The sequence below is a fragment of the Podarcis vaucheri genome (genome assembly GCF_965113315.1).
Source record: "Podarcis vaucheri genome assembly, chromosome: 12".
NCBI classification, from domain to species: domain Eukaryota; kingdom Metazoa; phylum Chordata; class Lepidosauria; order Squamata; family Lacertidae; genus Podarcis; species Podarcis vaucheri.
The window spans coordinates 7,108,757-7,134,768 of NC_138750.1; the positions used below are offsets into that span (position 1 = coordinate 7,108,757).

General features: G+C 43.7%; 4 protein-coding genes and 1 long non-coding RNA gene across 7 annotated transcripts in view; 2 read left to right on the plus strand and 3 right to left on the minus strand.

Annotated features, from left to right (window-relative positions):
- The window catches only part of SUGCT (succinyl-CoA:glutarate-CoA transferase), a 294,275-nt gene extending 280,382 nt beyond the window's left edge, over positions 1-13,893 (minus strand). For all 3 annotated transcript variants that reach the window (XM_082192880.1, XM_082192881.1, XM_082192882.1), the window contains exons 1-3: positions 13,205-13,893; positions 1,284-1,338; positions 1,123-1,196 (exon numbers count right to left, since the gene is read on the minus strand). In XM_082192880.1, coding sequence (XP_082049006.1) covers positions 1,123-1,196; positions 1,284-1,338; positions 13,205-13,256 — 181 coding nt within the window. In that variant the 5' untranslated portion in view covers positions 13,257-13,893. The remainder of the gene's footprint in view (positions 1-1,122; positions 1,197-1,283; positions 1,339-13,204) is intronic.
- The window catches only part of YAE1 (YAE1 maturation factor of ABCE1), a 131,189-nt gene that overhangs the window by 26,262 nt on the left and 78,915 nt on the right, over positions 1-26,012 (plus strand). The gene's annotated exons all lie outside the window — the stretch shown is intronic.
- MPLKIP (M-phase specific PLK1 interacting protein) lies at positions 12,319-17,482 on the plus strand. Its single transcript, XM_082192936.1, has 2 exons — positions 12,319-12,699; positions 16,974-17,482. The coding sequence occupies exons 1-2, from the start codon at positions 12,352-12,354 to the stop codon at positions 17,178-17,180; spliced, it is 555 nt and encodes a 184-aa protein (XP_082049062.1). The 5' UTR covers positions 12,319-12,351; the 3' UTR covers positions 17,181-17,482.
- Positions 17,150-19,286, minus strand: LOC309515249. The gene is made up of 2 exons (XR_014212358.1): positions 17,914-19,286; positions 17,150-17,648 (listed from the first exon to the last, which is right to left on the minus strand). It is a non-coding gene; the product is annotated as an uncharacterized lncRNA (long non-coding RNA).
- The window catches only part of CDK13 (cyclin dependent kinase 13), a 35,792-nt gene continuing 31,503 nt past the window's right edge, over positions 21,724-26,012 (minus strand). The window contains exon 14 of the mRNA XM_082192710.1: positions 21,724-24,502. Within this exon, the coding sequence (XP_082048836.1) occupies positions 23,655-24,502 (848 nt within the window). The 3' untranslated portion in view covers positions 21,724-23,654. The remainder of the gene's footprint in view (positions 24,503-26,012) is intronic.

Below are 26,012 nucleotides of genomic sequence, written 5' to 3' on the forward strand. Positions count from 1 at the left end.
AGCCCAACACTTCAACCACAATACCACCCTGGTACTCTTGCCAGGGTCTTGCAGAGCCAGGCAGAGGCCCGGGCCAGGTAGATAATGAGCCCCCCCTTTTTTTACCCTGGGGATAACTGAAGTCTTATAAATAAGTAAGTATATAAATAATTTTCACAAAAGTTATGCTGACAAATAATTTTATTTGCGTTTGCCCCAGTGCACCCCCTGCGATTGTGAATATGATGACCGAGGCCCCCTTTGGAATTGGAGGCCCGGGCCAAGTGCCCCATATGCCCCCCCCCCTCTGTCTGGGCCTGACTCTTGCTTCACTTCCAGTGGCGTAGCGTGGGTTGTCAGCACCCGGGGCAAGGCAAGTAATTTGCACCCCCTAACCCATGGATTTGCGCCCCTAACCGGTGGATTTGCGCCCCCTAACCCTAACCCCCAGATGTTGCGCCCGGTGCGGCGGCCCCCCCTGCACCCCCCACGGTACGCCACTGTTCACTTCAGACAAGATTACCACTTTAAACCTCTTCGTAGTAAAGTAATGAGATGCTATGGCAACCTGCTACTGCAACCTGCCAGTCTTAGGAGAAGCAGGGTTTTAAAATAAAATAATAATAATAATAATAATAATACATTATTTGTGACAAGTCTACCATCTATCTACTGTGTAGTTTCAAGTTATAAAACTAACCATATCTACTTCATAACTAGGAACACAGAAACTGCCTTATGTCAATGGTCCATCTAGCTCAGGATTGTCCACAGCGGCTCTTCAGAGTTTCTGGCAGGAATCTGTTCCAGTCCTACTTGGAGATGCAGGGGACTTGATCCTGGGATCTTCTATGTGCAAAGCAGATGCTCTTCCCGTGAGTTACAGCACTTCCCTGCCTTTCCCCTTAATTTAGCTGATTTTAGAATGTTGGCTAATGCACCATCTTGAAGTAAAAGATATTGGCTACCATCTAAATAGTTAAGCAATACCTAAATCCATTGAAATTAAAGGTCTTAAACACACTTAGCTCTCCGTGTTGGGACTGTGGCCATTATGTGTGTAATATCGCTGTTTCTCTGAGACTCTTACAGCAATGCCAAAAAAGATTTGGCTCAGGAAAGCAGGAGATTAAGTAACTATACCTGGCTTTTCCACTTTAATAACTTCAGCTCCAAGGTCTCCCAGATTCATGGTGGCAAAAGGTCCCGCAAGTACTCTGCAATGTTAAATTGTGATAATTGTTAGTCACTACGCTGCGAAGCTTTAAGAATTGTTCTGAGCTACAGACAGAAGAAACACAAACCTTGTTAGATCAAGAATTCTCACGCCATCCAGTGGCTTCACACTATCTGCACCTGCTTTATAAACAGAGAAAAGAATCATTAGAACCATCAGTTATTTATAAAGCTGCTGTTCCATTATGGAAAACTTTGCACCTTCCTCAACATGGTTTTGCCATTCCTATGCACAGAACATGTGTGCTGACACCTCTGACTTTTGCATGGCTGGAATGCAGCTGACTGTACAAAATTTCCCATCCCTGGTATACGGACAGATATGTTTAAGATTTAAGAATCATCACTGGCTGCTCTTTGCATTTATTTTCCCTTTTAAAAACAACCCCAACCTGCCAACTGAGGATAACACGCATCTGATGAAGTGGACTAGATGAAGCAAGATGAGCCTTTGTGTGGATTTAACCGTTCAGGGGTCATTTACCTTTTACATTAAATGTTAGATGTTTTAGAAACTGCAAATCATCCTTTTGGCTTTTGGCTTCTTTTTAACTGAAGCTGAAACCCTCTGAAGCTGAAATAATCAATAATACAAGGGGGAACTAATGGACAAAGGAGGAACATGGGGGGTGGAGACAGATTTAACTTAATTCAAGATCATGGATTAGTAAATAAGACCAACAGATGAAAAGGAAATGGGAGTGAAAGAAAATGGGAATACAGTGGTACCTTGGGTTACAGATGCTTCAGGTTACAGACTCCGCTAACCCAGAAATAGTACCTTGGGTTAAGAACTTTGCTTCAGGATGAGAACAGAAATTGTGCTCTGGCGGCGCGGCGGCAGCAGGAGGCCCCATTAGCTAAAGTGGTGCTTCAGGTTAAGAACAGTTTCAGGTTAAGAACGGACCTCCGGAACGAATTAAGTTCTTAACACGAGGTACCACTGTAAAAGAATCAGGTTTGCATTAAAGAAATAGAGAAGCAGCAGATCCACTGACTTTGGGTCTGTAGTCACCACTTTCCTGTTGAGACTCTTTCCGGCACTGCTTCTGTGGCAGATGCAGACAGAAATGTGGAGAGTCTATAAGGCCAATGACAAAGGATGTGTTTTACTTGCATAAAGTTCAGTCTCTGGCACCTGCGGTTGGAAGTGTTAGTTTCTGCTCTCTTCACTGTGCAGCGAAGTGCTTGTCACAAGACAATGTTTACATTCCACAGTCAGAGTACTGTTGGGTTTTCCCACGGGAATGGAAGCTGGATGTGACGTACACTGGTTTCCTGTTTTTCACTGTTCTCTCTGTGTTCTTCATTCCGAGGAGAAGGACGGTTGCTTCTCTGCTCCCGCAGAGGCAAGATGCATGTTTGTAATTTCTCCACTTTGAACTGAGAATAAAGAAACATTAAGCATGTGGCACGTACTGTTCATCATTCCGTTGTGCAAAAGACTCTGCAAACACAACATTTTGGTTCCGGGCCCAGAAAGACGTAAATCAAACTGAAGATTAAAGACTCCAGAAGCCGAGTCGGAATGCCGGCAGAGGTACAGAGAAACGGATCGCGTTATCTGCTCTGCGCGTCAAGTTTGATTGATGAAGGTATGTGCTCATGCCCGGAGCAGCCTGCCAGTTTCTAGTTTATGGCTTTATGGCTGGACTTTGAACTTTTAAAGCCGTTTTGCCGCGATACAGGCAATGGCTGAGAAAGCGAAAGTACTTTTTAAAAGTGCTTTTGGAAGAAGCTGCAGTACTGTGACGCAGCTTGATTAAAGCAGCAATGATGGCTGATGCAAAGCTGGTTGATGCTTTTGGGATTCCTAAGCTCAATAAGAAAAATTACACGGAGTGGGTACTTTATGCAGAGGCTGTTCTGCGGAAAGAAGGTCTGTTTAATGTTATTACAGACAACCCCCCAGCTCCAATTACAGCTCAATGGACTGCTAAGGATTCCAAAGCAAGGGGAACACTTACGTTGATAGTATCCCCAGAAGAGCTCTGTCTGTTGCGTGGCAAGACCACAGCCAAAGAAATTTGGAACACTTTAAGAGAAGCTCACTTGAGGACAGAAGCTGGTTCCTCAATGTACTACTATGCCAAGCTGCATGATATGGCTCTTGCTGAAGGTGGAGATGTGCGTAAACACCTGATGGAGATGCAGAATCTGAGACATGAGCTGCAACAGAGAGGACTCAACTTTCCAGAGGCTGTGTATTCCTTCATGATACTACATTCTTTGGGTCCAAGTTGGGAGTCCGTTGCCACTCAGATTGCTGTTCAACCAACTGCTCAGCTCACAGTAGCCTATGTTACTGCCGTGATCCAGAATGAAGCAGATCGCCGGGGTGCTAGCTGCATAGGAAAGGGGGAGTCTTCACAGACGTCATCCCAGAGTGCAGTGGAACCACCAGAGGGCGCCAAAGCTTTGAAGGCAGTGAAATGCTACTCGTGTGGACGTCTAGGCCATATGAAGAGGGAGTGCAGATATCCCAGGGCCAAGACAGAGCAGCGCAGCGGAAGTTCATCGCGTGGAAAAGGCCAAAGCAAAGGCAAAGGTCCGGTGTCCAGGACAACGCAGCACAAGGCAATGGTCTCACGCTTCACTCCAAAGGTCGCAAAGGTCCAGAAGACGTCTAGATCTTTCTTCGTGGTTGATTCAGCAGCTACCCACCACATGTGCAACGATAAGAGACTGTTCGTGTATTTTACCCCGCAGGAAGGTGCGATACACCAGGCGGATGACCACACGATCCCCAGTCAAGGCTACGGAACTGTTGTTCTTCACAGTTTGGACTTAGAGATACAGGATGTACTTTATGTTCCAGATGCCACACACAATCTTCTAAGTGTGATGCAGCTGAATGAACGGAACATTGACGTTTCCTTCAAGAACAAGAAATGCACCATCACAAAGAAAGACGATTATGTATTGCATGCTGAATGTGTTGATCGTTTGTTTGTTTTGTATTATGATGATGTTGTGCAGAATGATACTTGTTGCATTGCAGGTTCTAACAAAAGTTTGCATGCAGGATGTATTCATGATTTTCACAGGAAATTTGGTCATTTGCATTTTGAGGCAGTATCTAAAATGCCTGCCTTGGTTGAAGGTATGACTATTAAACCCTGCAGGTACCACATGAAGTGCAAAGCATGCGCAGCAAACAAGGTGAAAATGGCTGCGAAAGGTAAGGTGTCTAGTAGGCAAGCTACAGAACCATACCAGGTTGTTCATGCTGATTTAGTTGGTCCACTATCGCCCTCTTTGGGTGGCAATAGGTTCTTCATGGTTCTCATTGATGCATTTTCCAGGTATATTTATGTGTACAATCTCAAGCAGAAATCAGAGGCTTTTCCAAGGTTCAAGGAATTCTGTGCTTGGTTGGAAAATGTGCATGGTAAGAAGATAAAAATTCTTTTCACAGATCGCGGGGGAGAATTCACTTCTCAGCAGTTTGAAGCTTTTCTGACTGAGAAAGGAATTCAACACGATTTGTCCAGTCCTCGCTCGCCATGGCAGAATGGACTTTGCGAAAGGGCAAATCAAACATTGCTTCAAGGGTTAAAAACCTTGCTGCATGATGCAAATCTTCCAGAGAGTTATTGGGCCGAATCTCTCTCATGTTTTGTTTACAGTTACAATCGCAGGTTATCTTCAGCGATTGGTTGTACCCCGTATGAGAAGATGTTTGGCAAGAAACCATACATCAAACACATGAAAATTTTTGGTTCTGACATGTGGATTCACTCACCACAAAGCTCCAAATTAGGCAAACGTGGATTGCATGGTATCTTTCTAGGTTATCAGAAAGGTTCTTACAGAATAATGATGACTGACTCTAAGACAATTAAGCTCACAAGAAGTGTTTTTACAATGCCAAGTGGGGGGAGAATGTGGGAATTTTCCAATGTTATCCTGATGACAGTGATGAGACTGAGGATAAGCAACAGCAACCCACACCCACTGATGAAGGTTCTGATTCTGAGTCTGAAACTGAATCGGATACTTCAGAGGATTTCAAGAGTGCGAAAGCCTCTATGCGACCCTCTGAAAGCTCTGATCAGGAATTGGAAGAACCATTGTTCACAATAGGTCACTTTTCTCCTAAGAAGGAAGAGGAGAGTGTTGAAGACCAAAGGCTGATTCGCAGGTCACAAAGAGCCACAAAAGGCAGACCTCCAAAGAGATTTGCTGATGAATTTGCTAAGACAGCAGTAGCAGCTGTTAAAAGCTCCAAGAAGGTATTTGAACCTTCAAGTTTCCAAGAAATCCAGGATTTGGATTCTAAGGAAGCTGAGCCATGGTTAAATGCCATGAAGGCTGAGCTTGATTCCTTAGAAAGGAACAAAACTTGGGAGCTAGTTCCAGTAGTTCCAGGAATGAAACTGCTTGGAAGCAAATGGGTCTTCAAAGCGAAGACTGATCAAAATGGCAAGATAGTCAGACACAAAGCCAGATTGGTAGCCAGAGGTTTTGCACAGGTACCAGGTGAAGACTATCACGAGACTTACTCAACCACTGTGAGATATGAGAGCATTAGGCTTATGCTCAAGCTAGCTACAGAGGAAAATCTACACATTAGTCACCACGATGTGAATACAGCATTTTTGTACGGATCTCTAGGTGAATCACTTTATATGCTTCCACCTGATGGCGTACAGGTAAAACAGGGATTTGTTTGTGCTCTGAAAAAGTCCCTTTATGGTCTCAAACAAAGTGCACGGTGTTGGCACACAAAACTCACTGAAGCATTGTTTTCTCTAGGTTTTCAGCAAGGGAAAGCTGATCCATGTGTATTTGTCAAAGAGGAGGGGCAAAAGAAGCTGTATTGTTTGTTTTATGTTGATGATATTTTATTCTTTTGGAAAGATGTCACAATGTATAATAACACCCTAGCTCAACTGAAAGAGCACTTTGACATGAAAGATCTTGGTGAGGTAAACAACTACCTATCTCTGGAAATAGAGAAAGATCAAAGTGGTAACATTCTAGTACACCAGTCACGGAAAATTGCTGATGTGTTAAGCAAACTGAACCTGATGGATGCTAACCCTGTAGACACACCAATGACAACAGGTTATCAGGTAGAAGACACTGAAGAAGCATTTTCTGACACTACACTGTACAGAAGTGTGCTAGGCAAGCTAAACTTCATTGCCAGATGTTCAAGACCTGACATTGCTGTTAGCTGTAATTTGCTAAGCAGACAAGTAAACAATCCTACTGTTAAGGATTGGAAAGCTCTGAAACGCATAGCACGCTATTTGAAAGGCACTATGCATTACAGACTGAGATTTAACAATCAGAAGTCTGGTGGTCTTGAGATTTTTGCAGATGCAAGTTTTGGAAGTGACACTACAGACAGGAAAAGTACGTCTGGAGTTTGCTACATGTACAATCAGGGTCTATTTGATTGGTCATGCAAGAAGCAAACAACAATTAGCTTAAGTACTTGTGAAGCTGAACTGAATGCACTGTCTTATTCACTTAAGGATTGTGAATGGTTGTTACAATTGTGCAAAGACATGAAAATTCCTGTCAAATGTCCAATCCAGGTTTACCAGGACAACAAAGCATGTTTGGCTTTGCTGAATTCGGAAGGTTGTAAGCAAAGCACGAAGCACTTGCAATTGAAGGTGCAACATGCTAGGGAACATATTCAGAAGGGACTCGTAACGGTGTCCTATATGCCAGGTAATGAAATTCCTGCTGATGTATTGTCCAAGATTGTATCAAGGGATCAACACTGTACCTATGTACAGAAGTTGGGTTTGTACTGATACTGTACGAACACGCTGCCCAGTGATGTTCACGGAAAGGGGGAGGATGTTAGTTTCTGCTCTCTTCACTGTGCAGCGAAGTGCTTGTCACAAGACAATGTTTACATTCCACAGTCAGAGTACTGTTGGGTTTTCCCACGGGAATGGGAAGCTGGATGTGACGTACACTGGTTTCCTGTTTTTCACTGTTCTCTCTGTGTTCTTCATTCCGAGGAGAAGGACGGTTGCTTCTCTGCTCCCGCAGAGGCAAGATGCATGTTTGTAATTTCTCCACTTTGAACTGAGAATAAAGAAACATTAAGCATGTGGCACGTACTGTTCATCATTCCGTTGTGCAAAAGACTCTGCAAACACAACAGGAAGGACTAACTACAATTGTACCTTGGTTTACGAACTTAATCCGTTCCAGAAGTCCGCTCTTAAACCAAAGCGTTCTTAAACCAAGGCGTGCTTTCCTATAGCAGTGAGGGTCGCAATTGACAAATGGAACACACTCAACAGGAAGCAAAATATGTTCTCATTCTAAGGCAAAGTTCACAAACCAAAACACCTGCTTCCAGGTTTGAGGCGTTCTTAATCCAAGTTGTTCATAAACTAAGTTGTTCTTAAACCAAAGTACCACTGTGTATCGATGGGTCAAGAGTCCACAAAGATCAAGCCAATGAATAACATACTTGGAATCTACCCTTAAACTAGGGACGGTGAAACTAGGGACATTTAGATCTTACAGGACTACAACTGCCATCATCCTTGACGCTGGGCCATCTTGGATGGGGCTGCTGAGAGCTAAAGTCAGACAACATTGGGCAAGGAGGAGTGGAGGCAGATTAACCATCCCTGCCTTAAACCTTTAATGAATTCTCTGTCTGAGGGGTGGGCAAAGTGTTCTGAAGGTCTGCATTATAAGAGATCTGCATCATAATTCTCTGTTAAGGTCGTGGCTTTACCACATTATTCAATGCAATAGCCCAGCAATGTCTGGCTGGAAGTAAACCCATGTGAATTCAGTGGGACTTCTTAGTAAGACTGGGATCTTACTAAGCTCAGCAGTAATTTACCTATGAGAAAACAATAATGGGTGAAGTCTTTTTGTTTGTTCGGTCCTACAGGCTTTTAGAAATTGACAGCTTTTAACGAAAGGGCTGCTGCATTGCTGCTTTTACTGCAATGTTTTATATGGTTTTAATATATTTTCTAAATGTATAGGGTTTTACTTCTATCAGTGCTTAGTTGCTTCTTAAATATTGCTTTTTTCTGTTCTATTTTTTATATGCAAGCTGTCTTGAGTCCTTTGATCAAAGAACTCTAGAATTGTAAGGGGCCGCGAGGGTCATCTAGTCCAACCCCCTGCATTGCAGGAATCTTTTTCCCAATGTGGACCTTGAACCCATGACCACGAGATTATAAGTCTCGTGCTCTACCAACTGAGCTATCCCAGACTCAATACATATAATATGTAATAACAACAGCAGGGCACAGAATGGGCTGCTTTCCAAGAAAGCCGTGACTGTGGCTCCAATCCTGTGCCCACTTACCCGCGTGTAATCCTCAACAAGTTCAACAGGGTTTCGAACTGGATGGGGGAGCTGCGTGCTGAGATTCCCACAATTCAAGGGGTTGGACTAGATGTCCCTCAGGCTCCCTTCGAAGTTTACCAGGCTGTGATTCTGTGATACTTCCAGTGGCGTAGCGTGGGGGGTGCCAGGGGTGCTGGCCGCACCGGGCGCAACATTTGGGGGGGTGCGTTTGGCCGGCCCCCCTCGAGGAAGCGGGAACCTCTCCAAGGCGGGAGAGACCTCCTCCAGCCGCCAGCCTTCGGAAGGCTGCTCCGAAGCCTGGCGGTGGGGCGGAGAGACCTTCTCCCTGCCCCAGCCTTCGGATGGCTGTCCTGAAGACTTGTGGTGGGAGCAGTGGCGTAGCGTGGGGGGTGCAGGGGGGGCTGCCGCACCTGGCGCAACATCTGGGGGGGCGCGGAAGAGACTCGAGTGCTAAAATCCACGGGTTAGGGGGCGCAAATTACTTGCCTTGCCCCGGGTGCTGAGAACCCACGCTACGCCACTGCATACTTCTGAGTAGACCTGGCCTCGCCTGTGTTTGTGTGCGCCACTCTCCTCAGCGAACTGCGTGAGCACCATAGCTGTCAGCTTTCCCCTTTTCTTGCGAGGAATCCTATTTGGAATAAGGGAATTTCCCTTCTAAAAAGGGAAACGTTGAGCTGATTGACTATATGGAACTGGCAGAAATGACTGGCAGAATCCGTGACCAGGGAGAAGAGTCGGCAGAAGAAGATTGGAAAAAATTCAAGGACTATTTACAAAAATATTGTAAAATTTAGGAACGCTGAATGATGTTGGATTGAAATTAAGTGGTTTCTAGCTGTAATGGCAAAAGGAATTTGATAAAATGGTTTTTTTTTTCATTTAAAGTTATAATACTCTAAGATGTGGAAGAGAAAATAAGGTGTTTTCTTTTTTTTTCTTTTTAAGCTGTAATGCTTTGAGATAAGGATTTGCTGTGTAAATAATTTGAACTGGATATACAAGAAGGGGAGGGAGGAGGAGGTCGGGGAAATACGTTATAGAAAATAAGTTGGGAAATTTATGTGTCTTTTTTGTTTTTTATGTTTGCTTTTTTCTTTTTGTTCGTAATAATTGGAAACTCTAATAAATATATTTTTAAAAAAAATTAAAAGGGAAACGTCGACAGCTATGGTGGGCACACACTTCCTCGGCTTGGGCCGGGAGGGGGGCAGCTGCTTCCCTCAAACTTGGAATCTCCCGGCCCCCCACTTTTCTCTCGCGGGCGCGCGCCGGGCGCGCCCCCGACCCCCGCAGCCCACCCCGCCCGCTGCATCTGAGAAGCGTACAAGCGGCTACCTGGAGGGAGGAGGCAGCTTCCGCGCCGCTGCCCCCGGGAGGGGAGCCTGGCCGGCTGCGGGGGGCGCAGCAGGCGCCGGATCCCCCGGCCCAGAGCAGCGCCCAGCATCCCGGGGCAAGGCTGCGAGGCCGCCACCTGCACCAGCAGCAGCAGCAGCAGCAGCGCCCACTTGGGCAGAACTCCTGGACTCTGGCCCCCAGTTGCCCGCCGCGTGCGCCTCCCGCGCAGCCGCCCTGCGCGCTCCAGGCTCCGCTCGGCTGGGGAGGGAGAGGCGGAGGACGCAGGCGCAAAGGGACACCCCCCCCCCGGGCCATTTTATCTCTGCGCTCCTCGCCCCCAACGTCGTGGTTATGCGTTTATACCCCGCCCCCCAAGACGGCTTACAGATAACAAATAAGAACAGCTTAGCGACGCGGGGAGGGAAAGCGGGGAATCAAACGTTAAGACAGCAGTTAAACATTGATGGAATTAAAACTATATATCTGTTTCTAGATACAATATAGATACAATACAGTATGCACACACAACTCTAAAACGAGATCGGTATCTTTTTATAGATATACACTTCTTTTATCTAAAAAAATGTTTAGGGGTACTCTCATTTTGACTCAATAAAATCACCATTTTATATACTTCAAATTGGGAAAAATAAATACAATGGACAAAAGTACAAATATTCACAAAATGTGTAGGGGTATGTGTCCCCCCCAGAAAAAAAGCACTGGATACACACACACCTTAAAACATATATATAGATATGTATCTACAGACCCTCCAAGATTCCCTATTTTCCAGGGACAGTTCTGGATTTACAGAAGACCGGATTTACTGATTTGATCCCATAATGTCCCTCTATTCCTTAGGACAGCCTTATTTTCCTCAGATAAATGCTGAAGGATATAATATCTATATAGATATCTACATATATATATGTTTATACGCATCTATCTGTATACAGATACCTACACACAAGACTCTATTGAAACATGGGCCTAGAAACAAGAACATTAGTAGCGGGCAAGAAAGAAAAGACATTTAATCCTTGCTAAGGGCCAAAACCCCCCCCCCCCCCAGGTCTCACCTCCTTCGATGGGCAAACTTAGGAGTAGGAGAGGAGTAGGTAAAATATACTCAGAGTCGAGTGTGAATTTCATGCTCTTTATTGCTCTTTGGATCTTTCTGCCCAGTAGCCAGCCAACATTTATGCATATATTTATAAAGTTGGCGTCAACTATTTTGCTTTTTTTATTTTTTAACCTAGGACAAAGGCTTTGTGCCTTTCATCAAATGCCTGACAAAGCAAAAATTAACAGACGGCCCTCTATGTATCCTATTCTCTCTACATACTGGCTCTCTACATCCACCTGTTTCCCCTCCAGATTGTCACAACTTTGTGTTGTTTTTGGGTGCCAGAGCTTCTGGGTGCAAGGCACCCATAATTTCAAGATAATGTAAGTGTTCCAATTTAATCAAGGTTGAGGGAGCTTCACCTCAGCCCTATGCCATCCTCTGTTTCACCTCAGTCTAGTGGGGAAGGTAAACTCCTGAGTTCAATGGCATTTACTTCTTAAAATGTCCTAACAAGTACAAACAAATCTGAGACTGCCATCCTTTGCATGCTCAGTTGAGAGCTAAATGAAGTTAACAAGAACCCTTTAGGCTGAAGTTATACCCTATGAGTGTGAGCTGAATTGGCCACATAAAAGATTTCCATGTTTGTTTTCAGTGTCATGTGGGTGACTCCGTGCACGGTCAAATGCCCCGCAAAACCAGCTGAGGAAATAAGCTCTGTGCAGGGCCGGATTCAGGTTTGATGAGGCCCTAAACTACTGAAGATAATGGGGCCCTTTATATGTCCAGCTGTCCTTTGTCTATTACAAATTGTCGCTGTTTTCTGTGTTGAATATATGCTACACGGTAATTTATGAACCTAATAGGTATCTAAAGCAAACCGGTGATATTTTAGGGAGCAGGCTAGCAGGCGGGGTTCATTACTTATCAGGCTTCCTCAACCTTGGCCTGCCAGATGTTTTGGGACTACAACTCCCATGATCCCCAGCTAGCAGGACCAGTGCTCAGGGATACTGGGAATTGTAGTCTCAAAAACATGCGGAGGGCAGAGGTTGAGAAAGCCTGGCTTACATCATAGGAGCCTAAACAACACAAAACTGTTGTGTAGGTTTTATATTGTTTTTTATCTTATATTTTGGAAATGTACATCCATTTTTCCCCCTTTATTTTTTTTTGGGGGGGGCCCAAAAGAGTAGGGCCCTAAGCTTATACGTAAACCAGGCACTGCCTCTCTACCTAGCTAAGCCGCATGTTGGCAAATGGGGCCAGATGCGGGAGCCGGAACCGTGTTTCTGGCGGAACGTTGGGCGCGGGGCGCGGTTGCGGGCGGGGCTGGCGGCGGCGGCGGACCTTCCTGCGGCCGCTTCGCGGGAGCCCCGCCCCCCGGAAGGTCTCCCGCGGGTCGTCCGCCGCCATGTACCGGCCGGGCTTCCGGCCCCCCACGCCCCCCCGCTCCGGCGGCTTCCGCGGCCCCCACCCGGACAGAGGAGGCGGCGGCGGCGGCGGCCCCCCCTTCGCGGGCTCCCCTCAGGGCTACGGGAGCCCCCGGCACACGCCCCCCTACGGCCACCGCGCGCGGCCCTACGACCTCGGGGGGCCCTCGCCGCGCAGGCCCTGCAGCGCCAGCCCCGCCGGCGGCCCCTACGCTCCCTACGGCGGGGGCGGCAGGTCCCCCGGAGGAGGAGCCTTCCGGCAGCAGCAGCAGCACCAGCAGCCGCCTTTCAAGCAGCCGCCCTCCGGGGGCTTCCGGAGATTCGGCCAGGTAGGGAAGCAGCCGGGTCCCATCCCATGGCTGCGGGGGGGGGGTGGACTGGATGACCCTGGGGAACCCTTTCCAACTCTGCCATTGGAATAATAGAACTGTGGAAAGGGGTCCCGATTTACGTATAAGCTATATAGGGCCCCACTCTCTTGCCTCCCCCCCCCCAAATTCACTATTAAAATACTTCTTCCTAATTCTATTTCAGTTCGACAATTGCTTTGATAAAACTTTGCTATGGGCAAATGGCTTTAGATACCTATCAGGTCCATACATTTGGACCTGAAACAGTGGACCCTCCGGTTTTGTACCGCTCAGGTTTCGTTACTTTCAGGCTACGAACCCAGCAAACGTTCGCAGAAGCAGCACCTTTAGTTTTTTGGGGTGTGCACAGACCCCCGGAATGAATTCAGTTCGTATCTGGAGGGTCCACTGTATGTTCAGCACAAAAAGCAGCGACAATTTGTTGTTGACAAAGGACAGCTGGACATATAAAGGGCCCCATTACCTTCACTAGCCGAGGGCCTCATCAAACCTGAATCTGGCCCTGCCAAGGGCATCTAGTCCAACCCCCTGCCCTGCCGGAAAATCTCAGCTGAAGCATCCATGACCGATGGAACTCACCACACCTCTTCCTAAATACCTCCAAGGAAGGCGAGTCCGCTACCTCCCGAGGGAGACGGTTTTGCAAATTGGTGACAAATCATCTGCAGCCTGGTTGCTAGAGAGGAGAAATTGAATGTAGTACAATATCTGACAAGCTGGTCAATTTCAAAGTTTTGCATTGTTTTCTAAATGCAAGTAAAATAAATGTGTTGAATTTGATCCCTCTCTTGGTGGCTATTGCGTGGCCCTTCAGATGTGGAGTACAGCTCCTATCATTCCTGGGAGTTTGAGTTCCAACCGCACTCCTGTGCTGAAACATCAGAAAGTTTTCTGAAACAAACAGAAAGTTTTCCAGTTAAAGATTTTCTGAAAAATATGTGTCACTGGCCATTGCAGGCCCAAGTTGCCACAAAAGTCTTGGAGGCAAGTGGTGGCTCTTTACACCAATTAGCAAAGAGCCAAGTAAGAAAAATCATTTTATTAGACCAACTGATAAATGCAAGTTCTAAACTTTAAGAAATACTAAATAGGTTTGAAATCAAACCTAACCAGTGGTGCTTAGTAATAGATTAACAAAACAAAAATGAACTCATAAGTTGTTGTTGTTGTTGTTTAGTCGTTTAGTCGTGTCCGACTCTTCGTGACCCCATGGACCAGAGCACGCCAGGCACTTCTGTCCTCCACTGCCTCCCGCAGTTTGATCAAACTCATGCTGGTAGCTTCAAGAACACCATCCAACCATCTCATTCTCTGTCGTCCCCTTCTCCTTGTGCCCTCCATCTTTCCCAACATCAGGGTCTTTTCCAGGGAGTCTTCTCTTCTCATGAGGTGGCCAAAGTATTGGAGCCTCAGCTTCACGATCTGTCCTTCCAGTGAGCGCTCAGGGCTGATTTCCTTCAGAATGGAGAGGTTTGATCTTCTTGCAGTCCATGGGACTCTCAAGAGTCTCCTCCAGCACCATAATTCAAAAGCATCAATTCTTCGGCGATCAGCCTTCTTTATGGTCCAGCTCTCATTTCCATACATCACTACTGGGAAAACCATGGCTTTTACTATACGGACCTTTGTTGGCAAGGTGATGTCTCTGCTTTTTAAGATGTTGTCTAGGTTTGCCATCGCCTTTCTCCCAAGGAGCAGGCGTCTTTTAATTTCGTGACTGCTGTCACCATCTGCACTGATCATGGAGCCCAAGAAAGTAAAATCTCTCACTGCCTCCATTTCTTCCCCTTCTATTTGCCAGGAGGTGATGGGCCCAGTGGCCATGATCTTCGTTTTTTTGATGTTGAGCTTCAGACCATATTTTGCGCTCTCCTCTTTCACCCTCATTAAAAGGTCCTTTAATTCCTCTTCACTTTCTGCCATCAAGGTTGTGTCATCTGCATATCTGAGGTTGTTGATATTTCTTCCGGCAATCTTAATTCCGGCTTGGGATTCATCCAGCCCAGCCTTTCGCATGATGAATTCTGCATATAAGTTAAATAAACAGGGAGACAATATACAGCCTTGCCGTACTCCTTTCCCAATTTGGAACCAATCAGTTGTTCCATATCCAGTTCTAACTGTAGCTTCTTGTCCCACATAGAGATTTCTCAGGAAACAGATGAGGTGATCAGGCACTCCCATTTCTTTAAGAACTTGCCATAGTTTGCTGTGGTCAACACAGTCAAAGGCTTTTGCATAGTCAATGAAGCAGAAGTAGATGTCTTTCTGGAACTCTCTAGCTTTCTCCATTATCCAGCGCATGTTTGCAATTTGCAATAGACTTGGATTACTGTGATGTTAAAAGGTCTGCCTTGGATTCGTATCGAGATATTCTATCATTTTTGAGACTGCATCCCAGTACAGCTTTCGCCACTCTTTTGTTGACTATGAGGGCCACTCCATTTCTTTTACGGGTTTCTTGCCCACAGTAGTAGATATGATGGTCATCCGAACTGAATTCGCCCATTCCCGTCCATTTTAGCTCACTGATGCCCAGGATGTCAATATTTATTCTCGCCATCTCATTTTTGACCACATCCAACTTACCCAGGTTCATGGTTCTTACATTCCAGGTTCCTATGCAATATTTTTCTTTACAGCATTGGACTTTCCTTTCGCTTCCAGGCATATCCGCAACTGAGCGTCCTTTCGGCTTTGGCCCAGCCGCTTCATCAGCTCTGGATCTACTTGTACTTGTCCTCCGCTCTTCCCCAGTAGCATGTTGGACACCTTCCGACCTGAGGGGCTCATCTTCCAGCGTCATAACTTTTATATGCCTGTTGTCTTTGTCCATGGAGTTTTCTTGGCAGGGATACTGGAGTGGCTTGCCGGTTCCTACTCCAGGTGGATCACGTTTGGTCAAAACTCTCCACTATGACCTGTTCATCTTGGGTGCCCTGCTCGGCATAGTTCATAGCTTCTCTGAGTTCTTCAAGCCCCTTCGCCACGGCAAGGCAGTGATCCATGAAGGGGGAACTCATAAGTAGGAGCTGCTATAATTGGATTAAAACACGTGCTTGTTTTCCAACCCAGCCAAATTAAGACACTGTTAATTTAGCAAGACTGGGAAGAAAATTGATGAACTGGTGAAAGTTTGTTGTTTGAAAATTAAGTGCTCCTAGTTTAAAACGGGAAACGTAGTTTCTGAGACTATAACAGCTATATTCCACTGATTTATATAGAACATAATCCACTCCCTGTAGCTGTGGTTCATAGAATCTAAAATGGATACTTATGTTGTGAGCTTTCTACCTGGAATGTATCTAACTTGTATTGTATAATACAGTCGTACCTTGGAAGTCAAATGGAATCAGTTTGGGTAGTCCATTCGACTTCCAAAACCTAAGCATGGTTTCTGATTGGCTGCAGGATGCTCCTGCACCTGAGAGAGCATATGCGTGGGTCTTTCCAAACCTGAATTACACAAATGTTGCATTCAAAGCCCAGTTGGCTGCTTGCTATCATTCCCATAAATTGTATCCAACAGACTGTTCACAAGGCTTACACCACACACAGGGATTTATCAGGCTTCCCTCCCACTGCAGCCTCTTGTGCCTCCATCAGAATCAGGGTACCCTTGAAGCAATATGAGATGGTCACAAGCGGCACTTGGAAATGGAAATCTGAGAAATGCCACTAGTTACAGATAGGTAGCCGTGTTGGTCTGCCATAGTCAAAATAAAAAAATTCCTTCCAGTAGCACCTTAAAGACCAACTAAGTTAGTTCTTGGTATGAGCTTTTTGTGTATCTGAAGAAGTGTGCATGCACACGAAAGCTCATACCAAGAACTAACTTAGTTGGTCTTTAAGGTGCTACTGGAAGGAATTTTTTTATTTTGAGAAATGCCACGACACTGAAAGCCCTTGAGTACCAGCCAATTTGTTTTGAACATTAAAAGATGCAGCTGTTTATAACCTTCTGTACTTGCTTTAATACAGACCTACTATTTGCACCTTCTGTAGTCACAGAATTTAAACAATATTATGTTCTAAGACAAACAAAATACAAATTACCACAGCACTTTAAAACATCTGTTTACATGGACAGCTAGTGATTAATCTATACAAAATAAACTTGTTTTAAAAGAAAAACAATAACTTATAGCATTTAGCAGGTCTTGAACACCTTCTGAAAGCTCGGCATCTAATTAGACTGTTTACTCCTTTTCCTCATGGCTTTTCTCTCAAAGGGATCACCCAGGACATCTACCCCATTGGGAACACCACACGGTAGAGAGAAAAGAGTGCCTAATGATGATGTGGAAAACTATTACAAACCTTCAATGCTTGAAGACCCCTGGGCTGGCCTAGAGCCCATATCCGTTACGGATGTTAACCAGCAGTACAGCAGTGATCAAACCACATACACTGGCAAAAAGGGGAGGTATTTCAGTTAACATTTCTGCAAGTGAAAAAACAACTGTGAGAAAACTGGGCCAACCTTCATACGTAAGATGGCATGTAAGAAAGAACTTAGAAAATGCTTTTATTTGAACTGACCATATGGAAGTGGGACATCTGCCTATGGAGAGCAAAGCATTCTTTAGTCACCAGCAAATCAGTCTGTGTCAAGATTCTTATATTCATCTCTTCCATGCCATATTATACAATATTACCCCGAGAAAGTGGTATATTTTAGGTTTGAACATTTTTAGAACAAAGTTTTAAAATAAAGTAAATGTTTTGTAAAACTCACAAATGCTTACTGCTTTTTGTTAAGTCATACTAGAGGTAATGCTACTGAAATTTCTTGCAGCCTGTAAATACATGCAGGTTATAGAATCTATTATACAATATATGCTAAAATTGTTTAACATTAGAATTGCAAATCTTGCAACTTCTTCTGTTCAGAAAGTCATCTATACCTATACAATGGTGCCTCGCAAGACGAAATTAATCCGTTCCGCGAGTCTCTTCGTCTTGCGTTTTTTTCGTCTTGCGAAGCACGGCTATTAGTGGCTATTAACGGCTTAGCGGCTTTAAGAAAAAGGAAACAAACTTGCAAGATGTTTCGTCTTGTGAAGCAAGCCCATAGGGAAATTCGTCTTGCGGAACGACTCAAAAAACGGAAAAACTCTTTCGTCTAGCGAGTTTTTCATCTTGCGAGGCATTTGTCTTGCGGGGCACCACTGTATATTTTCGTATTTGAAAAATTCTATTTGGGAACAAAACTTTACTAATTTGTAACAAAAGACCACCTTATAAAAATCCATGTTGAACCTGCATACAAAAATTACCTTATTTAAATAAGCCACTAAGTAGAACTGGGTAAACCTAGGGGCAAGTAAGTTTTGTGCACCTGATAAATACACTGCTTCTGTCAGTTTTTCAAATGTTACCTTCTGGTAGGACTTTTATTTAGGAGTACAAGATGACTGGGCTTTGCTAGTTTGGTTTTTGCTCTACATTTCAAAAGCAGATTAATAGAGAATGAAATAAGTTAGTGCAAAATCTTTAACTAACTTGAGTCTGATTATTTTTTGAAACCTCACAAGAATACATTTTGTGCTACTTGGCTTTGTAGACACTTGAGTAACTGGACTTGCTTCAGTTAGAAAAAAATGCAGCTTTTCATGACTTTATTTCTGTAGCCTTCATGGTGGATTTATTCACCAGCTGTGCTTATAACTTCTGGACTACTTATTTTATATTACTGCTGCTATACCAGCAGGAATGGAAAGTATAAACATTCACATTTTTCCTAATTTAAATCTAATGGAGGAATTAAATATTTTAATAAGGAAAGGAAATCTAGCAATGAGTTGGTTATACATATAATTTAGAGGTGCATTCAGACAACACTTTTTTTTTAGCTCACCCCCAAATAAATTTACTTCTAAAAAAGGATTTAGAGGTTTGCCTACAGAGCTGTTGGACAATGTCCAATGCCTATGCTGCAGCTTTCTCTGTGTAGCAGGCTAAATTGTGAACTTCAAAAGCTACAGGGGGCATGTATGTAAAAGTGTATCGGCACAGTTTAAGGTTTAGTACTTTTTAGAAATCAAATAACCAACTGTTTTGGATTTCCATAATACAAAATGTTCCCAAAGGGTATGGATTTGATTTGATTTTTATTTTTTAAATAAAGATGCTGTTGAAATCGAAGCATCAGTTCTACATTGTTTTGGGACAAGTCTTTTCACAATAAACACATCCCATTTCCCGGTATGATTACTCATGAGTCACGTGCATTTGCTAGTCATTAAAACCAGATTAGCCTTCTGAAATTTGAGTAAGCAATTAGCAGTGCCAAGAACCTGCATTCACAACATATAATCTTAAACTACTAAAGCTTGTGTTTATATGCAATATAAGGCTGTGGAAATTGCTGACAAGCATCTCATCACATGGGAGCTGTAACATTTGAACAGCTGCCATCTATGTTACTGGTGGATTTTAAGTGTTCCAATGAACCTGCAGCCCCCTTCTACTTGTTTAGCCAATTCATGTGAGTAATCTCTCCTTTTAAGCCAAATTATTCTTAAATAAACTGAATTTAATATAACTATGGGACGCGGGTGGCGCTGTGGGCTAAAGCCTCAACGCCTAGAGCTTGCCGATCGAAAGGTCGGCGGTTCGAATCCCCGCGGCGGGGTGCGCTCCCGCTGCTCGGTCCCAGCGCCTGCCCACCTAGCAGTTCGAAAGCACCCCCGGGGGCAAGTAGATAAATAGGTACCGCTTACCAGCGGGAAGGTAAACGGCGTTCCGTGTGCGGCTCTGGCTCGCCAGAGCAGCGTTGTCACGCTGGCCACGTGACCCGGAAGTGTCCCCGGACAGCGCTGGCCCCCGGCCAATAGATGTGAGATGGGCGCACAAACCCCAGAGTCTGTCAAGACTGGCCCGTTCGGGCAGGGGTACCTTTACCTTTACCTTTAATATAACTATCATTTGAGAAGCAACTAAAAATGGTTTACAATTGAGGTTAATGCAAGGTAACTTGATTTACAGGAAATAACTAATGCAAATAGTAGGTGCTATATGGCAGTGTGGTTAGCAGCTACCACACTATTGAATAAGGTATGCCTTAAACACTGTTGGGTTATTAAACTAACCCATTTTCAACGTCTCATAGAAATGTAGATTTGGAAGTCCAACCCCCTGCAATGCAGAAATCTCAATTAGATCACACACTGCAGACGGCCATCCAATCTCTGCTTAAAACCCTCCAAGGAAGGAGAATCCTCCAGCGACCATCCACTAGAAGAGAATTAGGGTGGAAAGGCTAAGGTTAACTGAGGGTGTGTGGAGGCTAAATTATAAGCAAGTGCATTATGAAGATGTTCAACATGTTTACTGTTTATGTCAAGAGTTGTAAACAACCCATGTTTTTTGCCCAGAGGCTTGCATTCAGTTTTGGCCAGCCCTCGAGGGACTGCATGACAACAACTGCTGTGACTACAGACACACTAATCCATGCAGATCAGATGAGAAGGGAAGATTATCACCAATCTGATGACAAAGGGCAGTCCCTGCAACTTTATACAATCTCCACCAATCAGTGCTGTCTCTACTTAAAAGCAAGCTTTTGCCAGCTCCAGAAGGGGTGAGGTGGCATAAGCAGAGGTTTCTATACGGAATATTTATCCCCAAATATTTAACCTTAAGTGTAATTCAGCAATAATAAAGACATTTTTCCTAGGCGTAATCCCTCTCAGCCTAGCAGTAAGGAGGCAGGATGGAGGGTCCCATAGTGTCATTAAGGAACAAAGAATGTCGAAGAAACCTTGGAAAGAGAAAAAAAGCACTGCATCTTTTCAACTTAGGTTGAGACACAGGTAAAAGGTAATAAATTTCAGGGTGACATTACTTCTGTCAAGCCTTATTACTAATTTATAAAAATCTAGTGTGGAACATATAATCTTAAGCATTTGTATGTCATTCGTGTGTTTCCCAAGTCTGTACTTCTTATATTTAGGCTATAGTTTTTAATAGTGAAGAATCTGAATTCTACCAGTCCTCAAAATTACATCAAAAATGCTTCCTAGTAATTTCTTACACAGAGGAATGCTTCCTTCCAGGTGCCAATGGATGTCTTGACTACTTACCTTGTGCACAGAGAAAGATGGCTTCCTTGTATTGAAGGCTTTGCCGCTTGCTTTTGTTAGCAAGTGTGCTACAGAGTGCCATTTCACTTATCTTCTCTTAAGGTTTAGAAAATTGAAGAACACTGAAAAAGGCAGTTGACCAGGTAGTTTACCACCCTCTTAGGTCAATCTATAAAACTTCCCTTGTATGAAATTATATTTGACTTATTCCTGAAGACATATTGATGTCAGAACTGGAATCCCCAAAGCACCTCTCTCTAGATCAGGGTTTCCCAAACTTGGGTCTCCAACTGTTTTTGGAATACATTCCCACTGATCCTGCTAACTAGGGATGATGGGAGTTGTAGTCTGAGAACCGTTGGGAGACCCAAGTTTGGGAAACCCTGCTCTAGATTTTGTTTCCTTAGTGAAGCAGATTCCATCAGATTTATGGAATATTCAAAAGAGCATGCCAACATCAAGAAGCCGTTGAACCCTTGACTTGGAGAGGCTGGCCTTTGTCCATGTTTGCAGGATTTTGGGAACATCAGAACAGTTTGATTCAAACATGTATTTATAACAGGGTGTGGGAACCTATAGCCTTCCAAATGTTGCGCTCCAATTCCCATTACCTCAAGCCATTATGGCTTGTGGTTACAGATTATGGAAGTTGTAGTCCAGCAACATCCACAAGTCCAAGTATTACCCAAGTTTTGAAACTGCCAATATAGATTCCCCTTTGGCTCTGTAGCATTAAGTGGGGTGGACAACATGTTCTAGGGAGCTTAAAAAGCCATGGGTTCTGCCTAGACTGGAGCCCCTTCTTTCTTCCACATGCCCAAAGGAAAGTATTGTCCAAGGCAGGAAGCCACTTGGAATGGGCTCCAATGCAGCGCCAGAAATTACAATCAGAAAATGAAATCCAGAGAACTGGACCTGAACCAATCTTTATTTTCCTAGATTGTGCATGAATGGAAACTGTGGGAAGAGGTAGGATACTAACTAATTAAAAGTTTTAGCATAGCGCTATTGCTGTTTTTACTCACTTTTGAGCAGGCCTTTACTAAACTGAATTATTGAGGAAGATGTGTTCCAAACCCAGCATCTTCTATATGAAATGCGTCAACACAAGCTGTTAAGCTTAAGTATTTTCTTCCAGTTTAGCTGCTTTTATTTTCAGTCAGGATTCTCTAAACGATACTGCAGATGACCAATGTCATATTTACAGGGGAGTTCCAACAAATTTGACACCCTACAATGCAATATTCACTTAAGTCAAGAATTTGAAGCAGACAATGTTAGGTTTGCTTCTAAAAGATTCAAGTCACAGCTGACAAGACTACATTTGTAATTTTGTTCATAGAAACATTACATATTTAGAAAATAGCTACATGTGCACTAACTTATCAACTGGATAATCAGTTGGGAACTGTTTTTCCAATATGGTCATTTAAAAACATTTCAGTACACAGAAAGCCTAGCCAGTCTCCTGGCTGAGTCTCATCCTCACAGAACAATTTTATATTGCTGGAAATCATCATCTTTGGAGCCAGAGTGGTACTTCCTTGAACCATCTTTTGCTTTTAGACTGAACATGTGATGAAATTTCAAAACAGATTCAAATCAAGTAGCAAGTTAGTGGAATAGTTTAATACAGAATTGGTTGGCACAGTCCCAGTTTTCATAAGTCTTAACTGCCTATTAATTTCATTGCATTAAATGCTGGTTATGTAACTTTGGTTACATTCTGCAGCAAATTATGTGGAAAAAGCAGGTGTCAGTTTTCCAACACAAAACTAGTTATTGTTAATTTGATATAACAATATGCTATTCTGTTGTTTTTTTTAATAAAAAGACTATTTTGAATAAAACAGGACACTAACTTTTATTTGGTAAAGGAATTAGAATAAGAGCTCTTACAGAAAATGGAAGGAAACCTACCTTTCTTCATTACTGTCCATACATTCTCAATTTTCTTCACTTAATTCATTAAGGGGATAGTTGTAATTTGGGAAAGAGAAAGTTTTTCTAATTAGACTTTTCTAACTGCTTGTAAGAATCCCATAAAGAATGCCATCTATTCCCCTTGTCCATAATTTACTCTGAATGTAGTGTAAATATTAAATATTTGTATCAAACTACAAAGTACCTTCCAACAGCCTTTTGAATTTAATGAAATGTTCTTCAGACCTTAAGCTTACATTGTTAAGGCACTTACCATTCAAGTAAAACAGTTTTTATACAAACGCTGGGAAGATGGACAGGATATTTTACTGGACGAATGACTTTGAAAGTAAATCAAATCGATGCCCAAATATGTATAAAACTGTTATATCAAGAAAGACTGTGTTTTATTGTCTGAAATGAGCACAAAGAACTCCTTCCACAGATAACACTGAAAGCAGTGCAAAGACTGACAGTGACTTTTTGACTAAAAGGTAGTTTTGTAAAAAGAAATACCAAATAAATCAGTGCCCTGCTTTGATTGTTGTAAAATTTTTACATAAAAGTTGGTCCAAACTTACAAAAAAAGCACAAGTGTGTGCATAGTTCAGATCTGACAATGTGCCATAAAAAGCTGATGTCCCTAAATTTAGCATCGACTTAACTGCCAAAATATAAAATTTATAGCTAGAATTTGCAAAGATGTACAATCAATTATCTGGTTCTCAGAACAGCATGAATTGTAAGCAATTTCTTATTGTATGCAAGACCCTTTTCCACATAAAAATAAAGCTGTTGAATTAACATTATTCAAGTCTATTGGATTGCTGCTTTGAAATCACAGCTACAAAGTCTTTCCAGGTAAAAACGATGTGCCTGAGGGAAAAAGAAAGAAACAGATGCTCAATATGGCAATCCTCTGCCTCGTCCTCTGACACTGGATGTGCTAATGTGTCCCCTGTATCCTTGTGAATATCCAGGTCCTTGGGCAGGAGAAGTCCACGTTTGTCCATGCATGTGGCTAACACTGCCAGGGGGTTCTTGTAAATTACTTCCATAGCTATAGTTCTGTGTCTTTGAGGACAAGGAATGAGTACTTTCAGACCCTGTGCATGTGTCACCACTGTTACCCAGAACTGTGATGGGACCATGGCTATATTCAAATCTATGGTCCTTATCACCACTAAATAGCATGGGACCAGTGTTGAGGTAAATGTCTCCATAACCAGTTACTGAGCTATGAAATGGTTCTGAAAAGGCAGGAGGTGGAGGGGCACCACTAGAGTGAGATGAAGCAGTACTGTAGGTCTCCAAGGGTTGAACATCTGAATTTCCAATGAAGGTTCCCCTTTCTAGAGTCCCAGATGATCCACTTCCTATTCCATCACTACTGCTGTAATGAGCAGAGGAGAATGTAGATGACCCAAAACTATCCTTATAATCTGGACCTGCTACAAAAGAGTCTCTTGATTGGAAATCCATACTAGATGTTGCTGGTTCCTCCGTTGTTTGAGCCTGATGGTGAGCAAGCAGCTGTAGAAGAGCTGCTTTCACTCCAGCATGAGGATCCATCCCTGAAGAGCTACTAAGTGAAGACAGGTTTTGGTTCGCTGTCCGATAATCAAGATCTTCCTCAGTAACAGGTGGTGGTTCTGGTGGCTCAGGGGGGCGCTGGTCTGGGGGCAAGATGCGAGGTCGTTCCTCTGGCGTCTGGGGTCTCATCTCAGGTTGCCTGACCAAGTCCTCTTGTCCTAAATGGATTTTTAAAGAATTCAGAATGAGATCTGTAACCACGTACAGTGGTGCCCCGCAAGACGAATGCCTCGCAAGACGGAAAACCCGCTAGACAAAAGGGTTTTCTGTTTTTGAGCTGCTTCGCAAGACGATTTTCCCTATGGGCTTGCTTTGCAAGATGAAAACGTCTTGCAAGTGTTCCGATTTTTTTTTGCCCCCCCCCCTTTCTAAGCCGCTAAGCCTTTAATAGCCGCTAATCCGCTAATAGGGTTGCTTCGCAAGACGAAAAAACCGCTAGACGAAGAGACTCGAGGAACGGATTAATTTCGTCTTGCGAGGCACCACTGTATCGGTTCATCAAACAACAAATCAAGAGTACGTTGTTGAATGTCTTAAGTTTGATCACAGAAAGACCGTATTTTTTGCACCATAACACTCACTTTTTTCCTCCTAAAAAGTAAGAGGAAATGTCTGTGCGTGTTATGGAGGGAATGCCTATGGGTGGCATGCCTACGGATTTTCCTCCTCTTAAAACTACGTGCGTGTTATGGTCGGGTGCGTGTTATAGAGCGAAAAATACGGTACATTTCCTACAGCATGTCAATCAGAGGCTGGAGCATTCTGTCATGCTGTAGTAACATTAAAATCAATGGGACTTAAGTTAAAGCCTCATTGCTTCCATTGGAAAGAAAGTATTACTTTGTCTGGAGCAAAGTAAGTGACCTTCTCAAACAAGAAAATGAATACCACGCAAGTTAAAGGGTTGGTTAGGTCTAGTCAAAGGTGACTATGGGGTGTAGTGCTCATCTCACTTCAGGCCGAGGGAGCTGGTCTTTGTCCACAGACAGCTTTCTGGGTCATGTGGCCAGCATGACTAAACCGCTTCTGGTGCAATGGAACACCGTGAAGGAAGCCAGAGCACACGGAAATGCTGTTTACCTTGCTGCTGCAGCAGTACCTATTTATCTACTTGCACTGGTGTATTTTCGAACTGCTAGGGCTGGCAGAAGCTGGGACAGGGCAACGGGAGCTCACCCCATGATGCGGATTGTGCCACCCATGTCCCATAAGCGCATCTAATGAGTGAATATGAAACATCACTATAAGACTTTGCTCTATTTTAATATACTCTCAATATTTGTATACCTTGCTATTCATGTGGCAGTGAATTTTTACTACACTGGCTGGAACAGAACCAGCTACACCCAGGCTAGTATCAAAAGATCTTTGCAGGCCAAAGGATTGTCAGGACATGTTTTGCTCGAATGAGCCCCAGCTCCCCATGCTGCATGCCAAACCATTTTTGAAAGTGAGGAGGGTGTCAAAAGCTTATGGAATAAGCCCCTATGCCATATTGCAAAGGGGGGAAAAAACCCTCTGTAAAAGTACAACTCCCTGGATTCCAGCCTCCGTTTGTAAAGGTTACACTGCCAGGTCCCAATTTTATGCTGTTATACTGCAATAATGAGCTTCTACTACAAGGGCCTATGTCAGACCATTTTCATTATAGAATACTGTACTATTTAC

What these genes read in the sequence shown, in the direction of transcription:
- MPLKIP (XM_082192936.1), top strand. Translation starts at nt 12,352, where the DNA reads ATGTACCGGCCGGGCTTCCGGCCCCCCACGCCCCCCCGCTCCGGCGGC. An exon ending in GCTTCCGGAGATTCGGCCAG is followed by an intron (nt 12,700 to 16,973) that starts GTAGGGAAGCAG and finishes TTTCTCTCAAAG; the next exon opens with GGATCACCCAGGACATCTAC.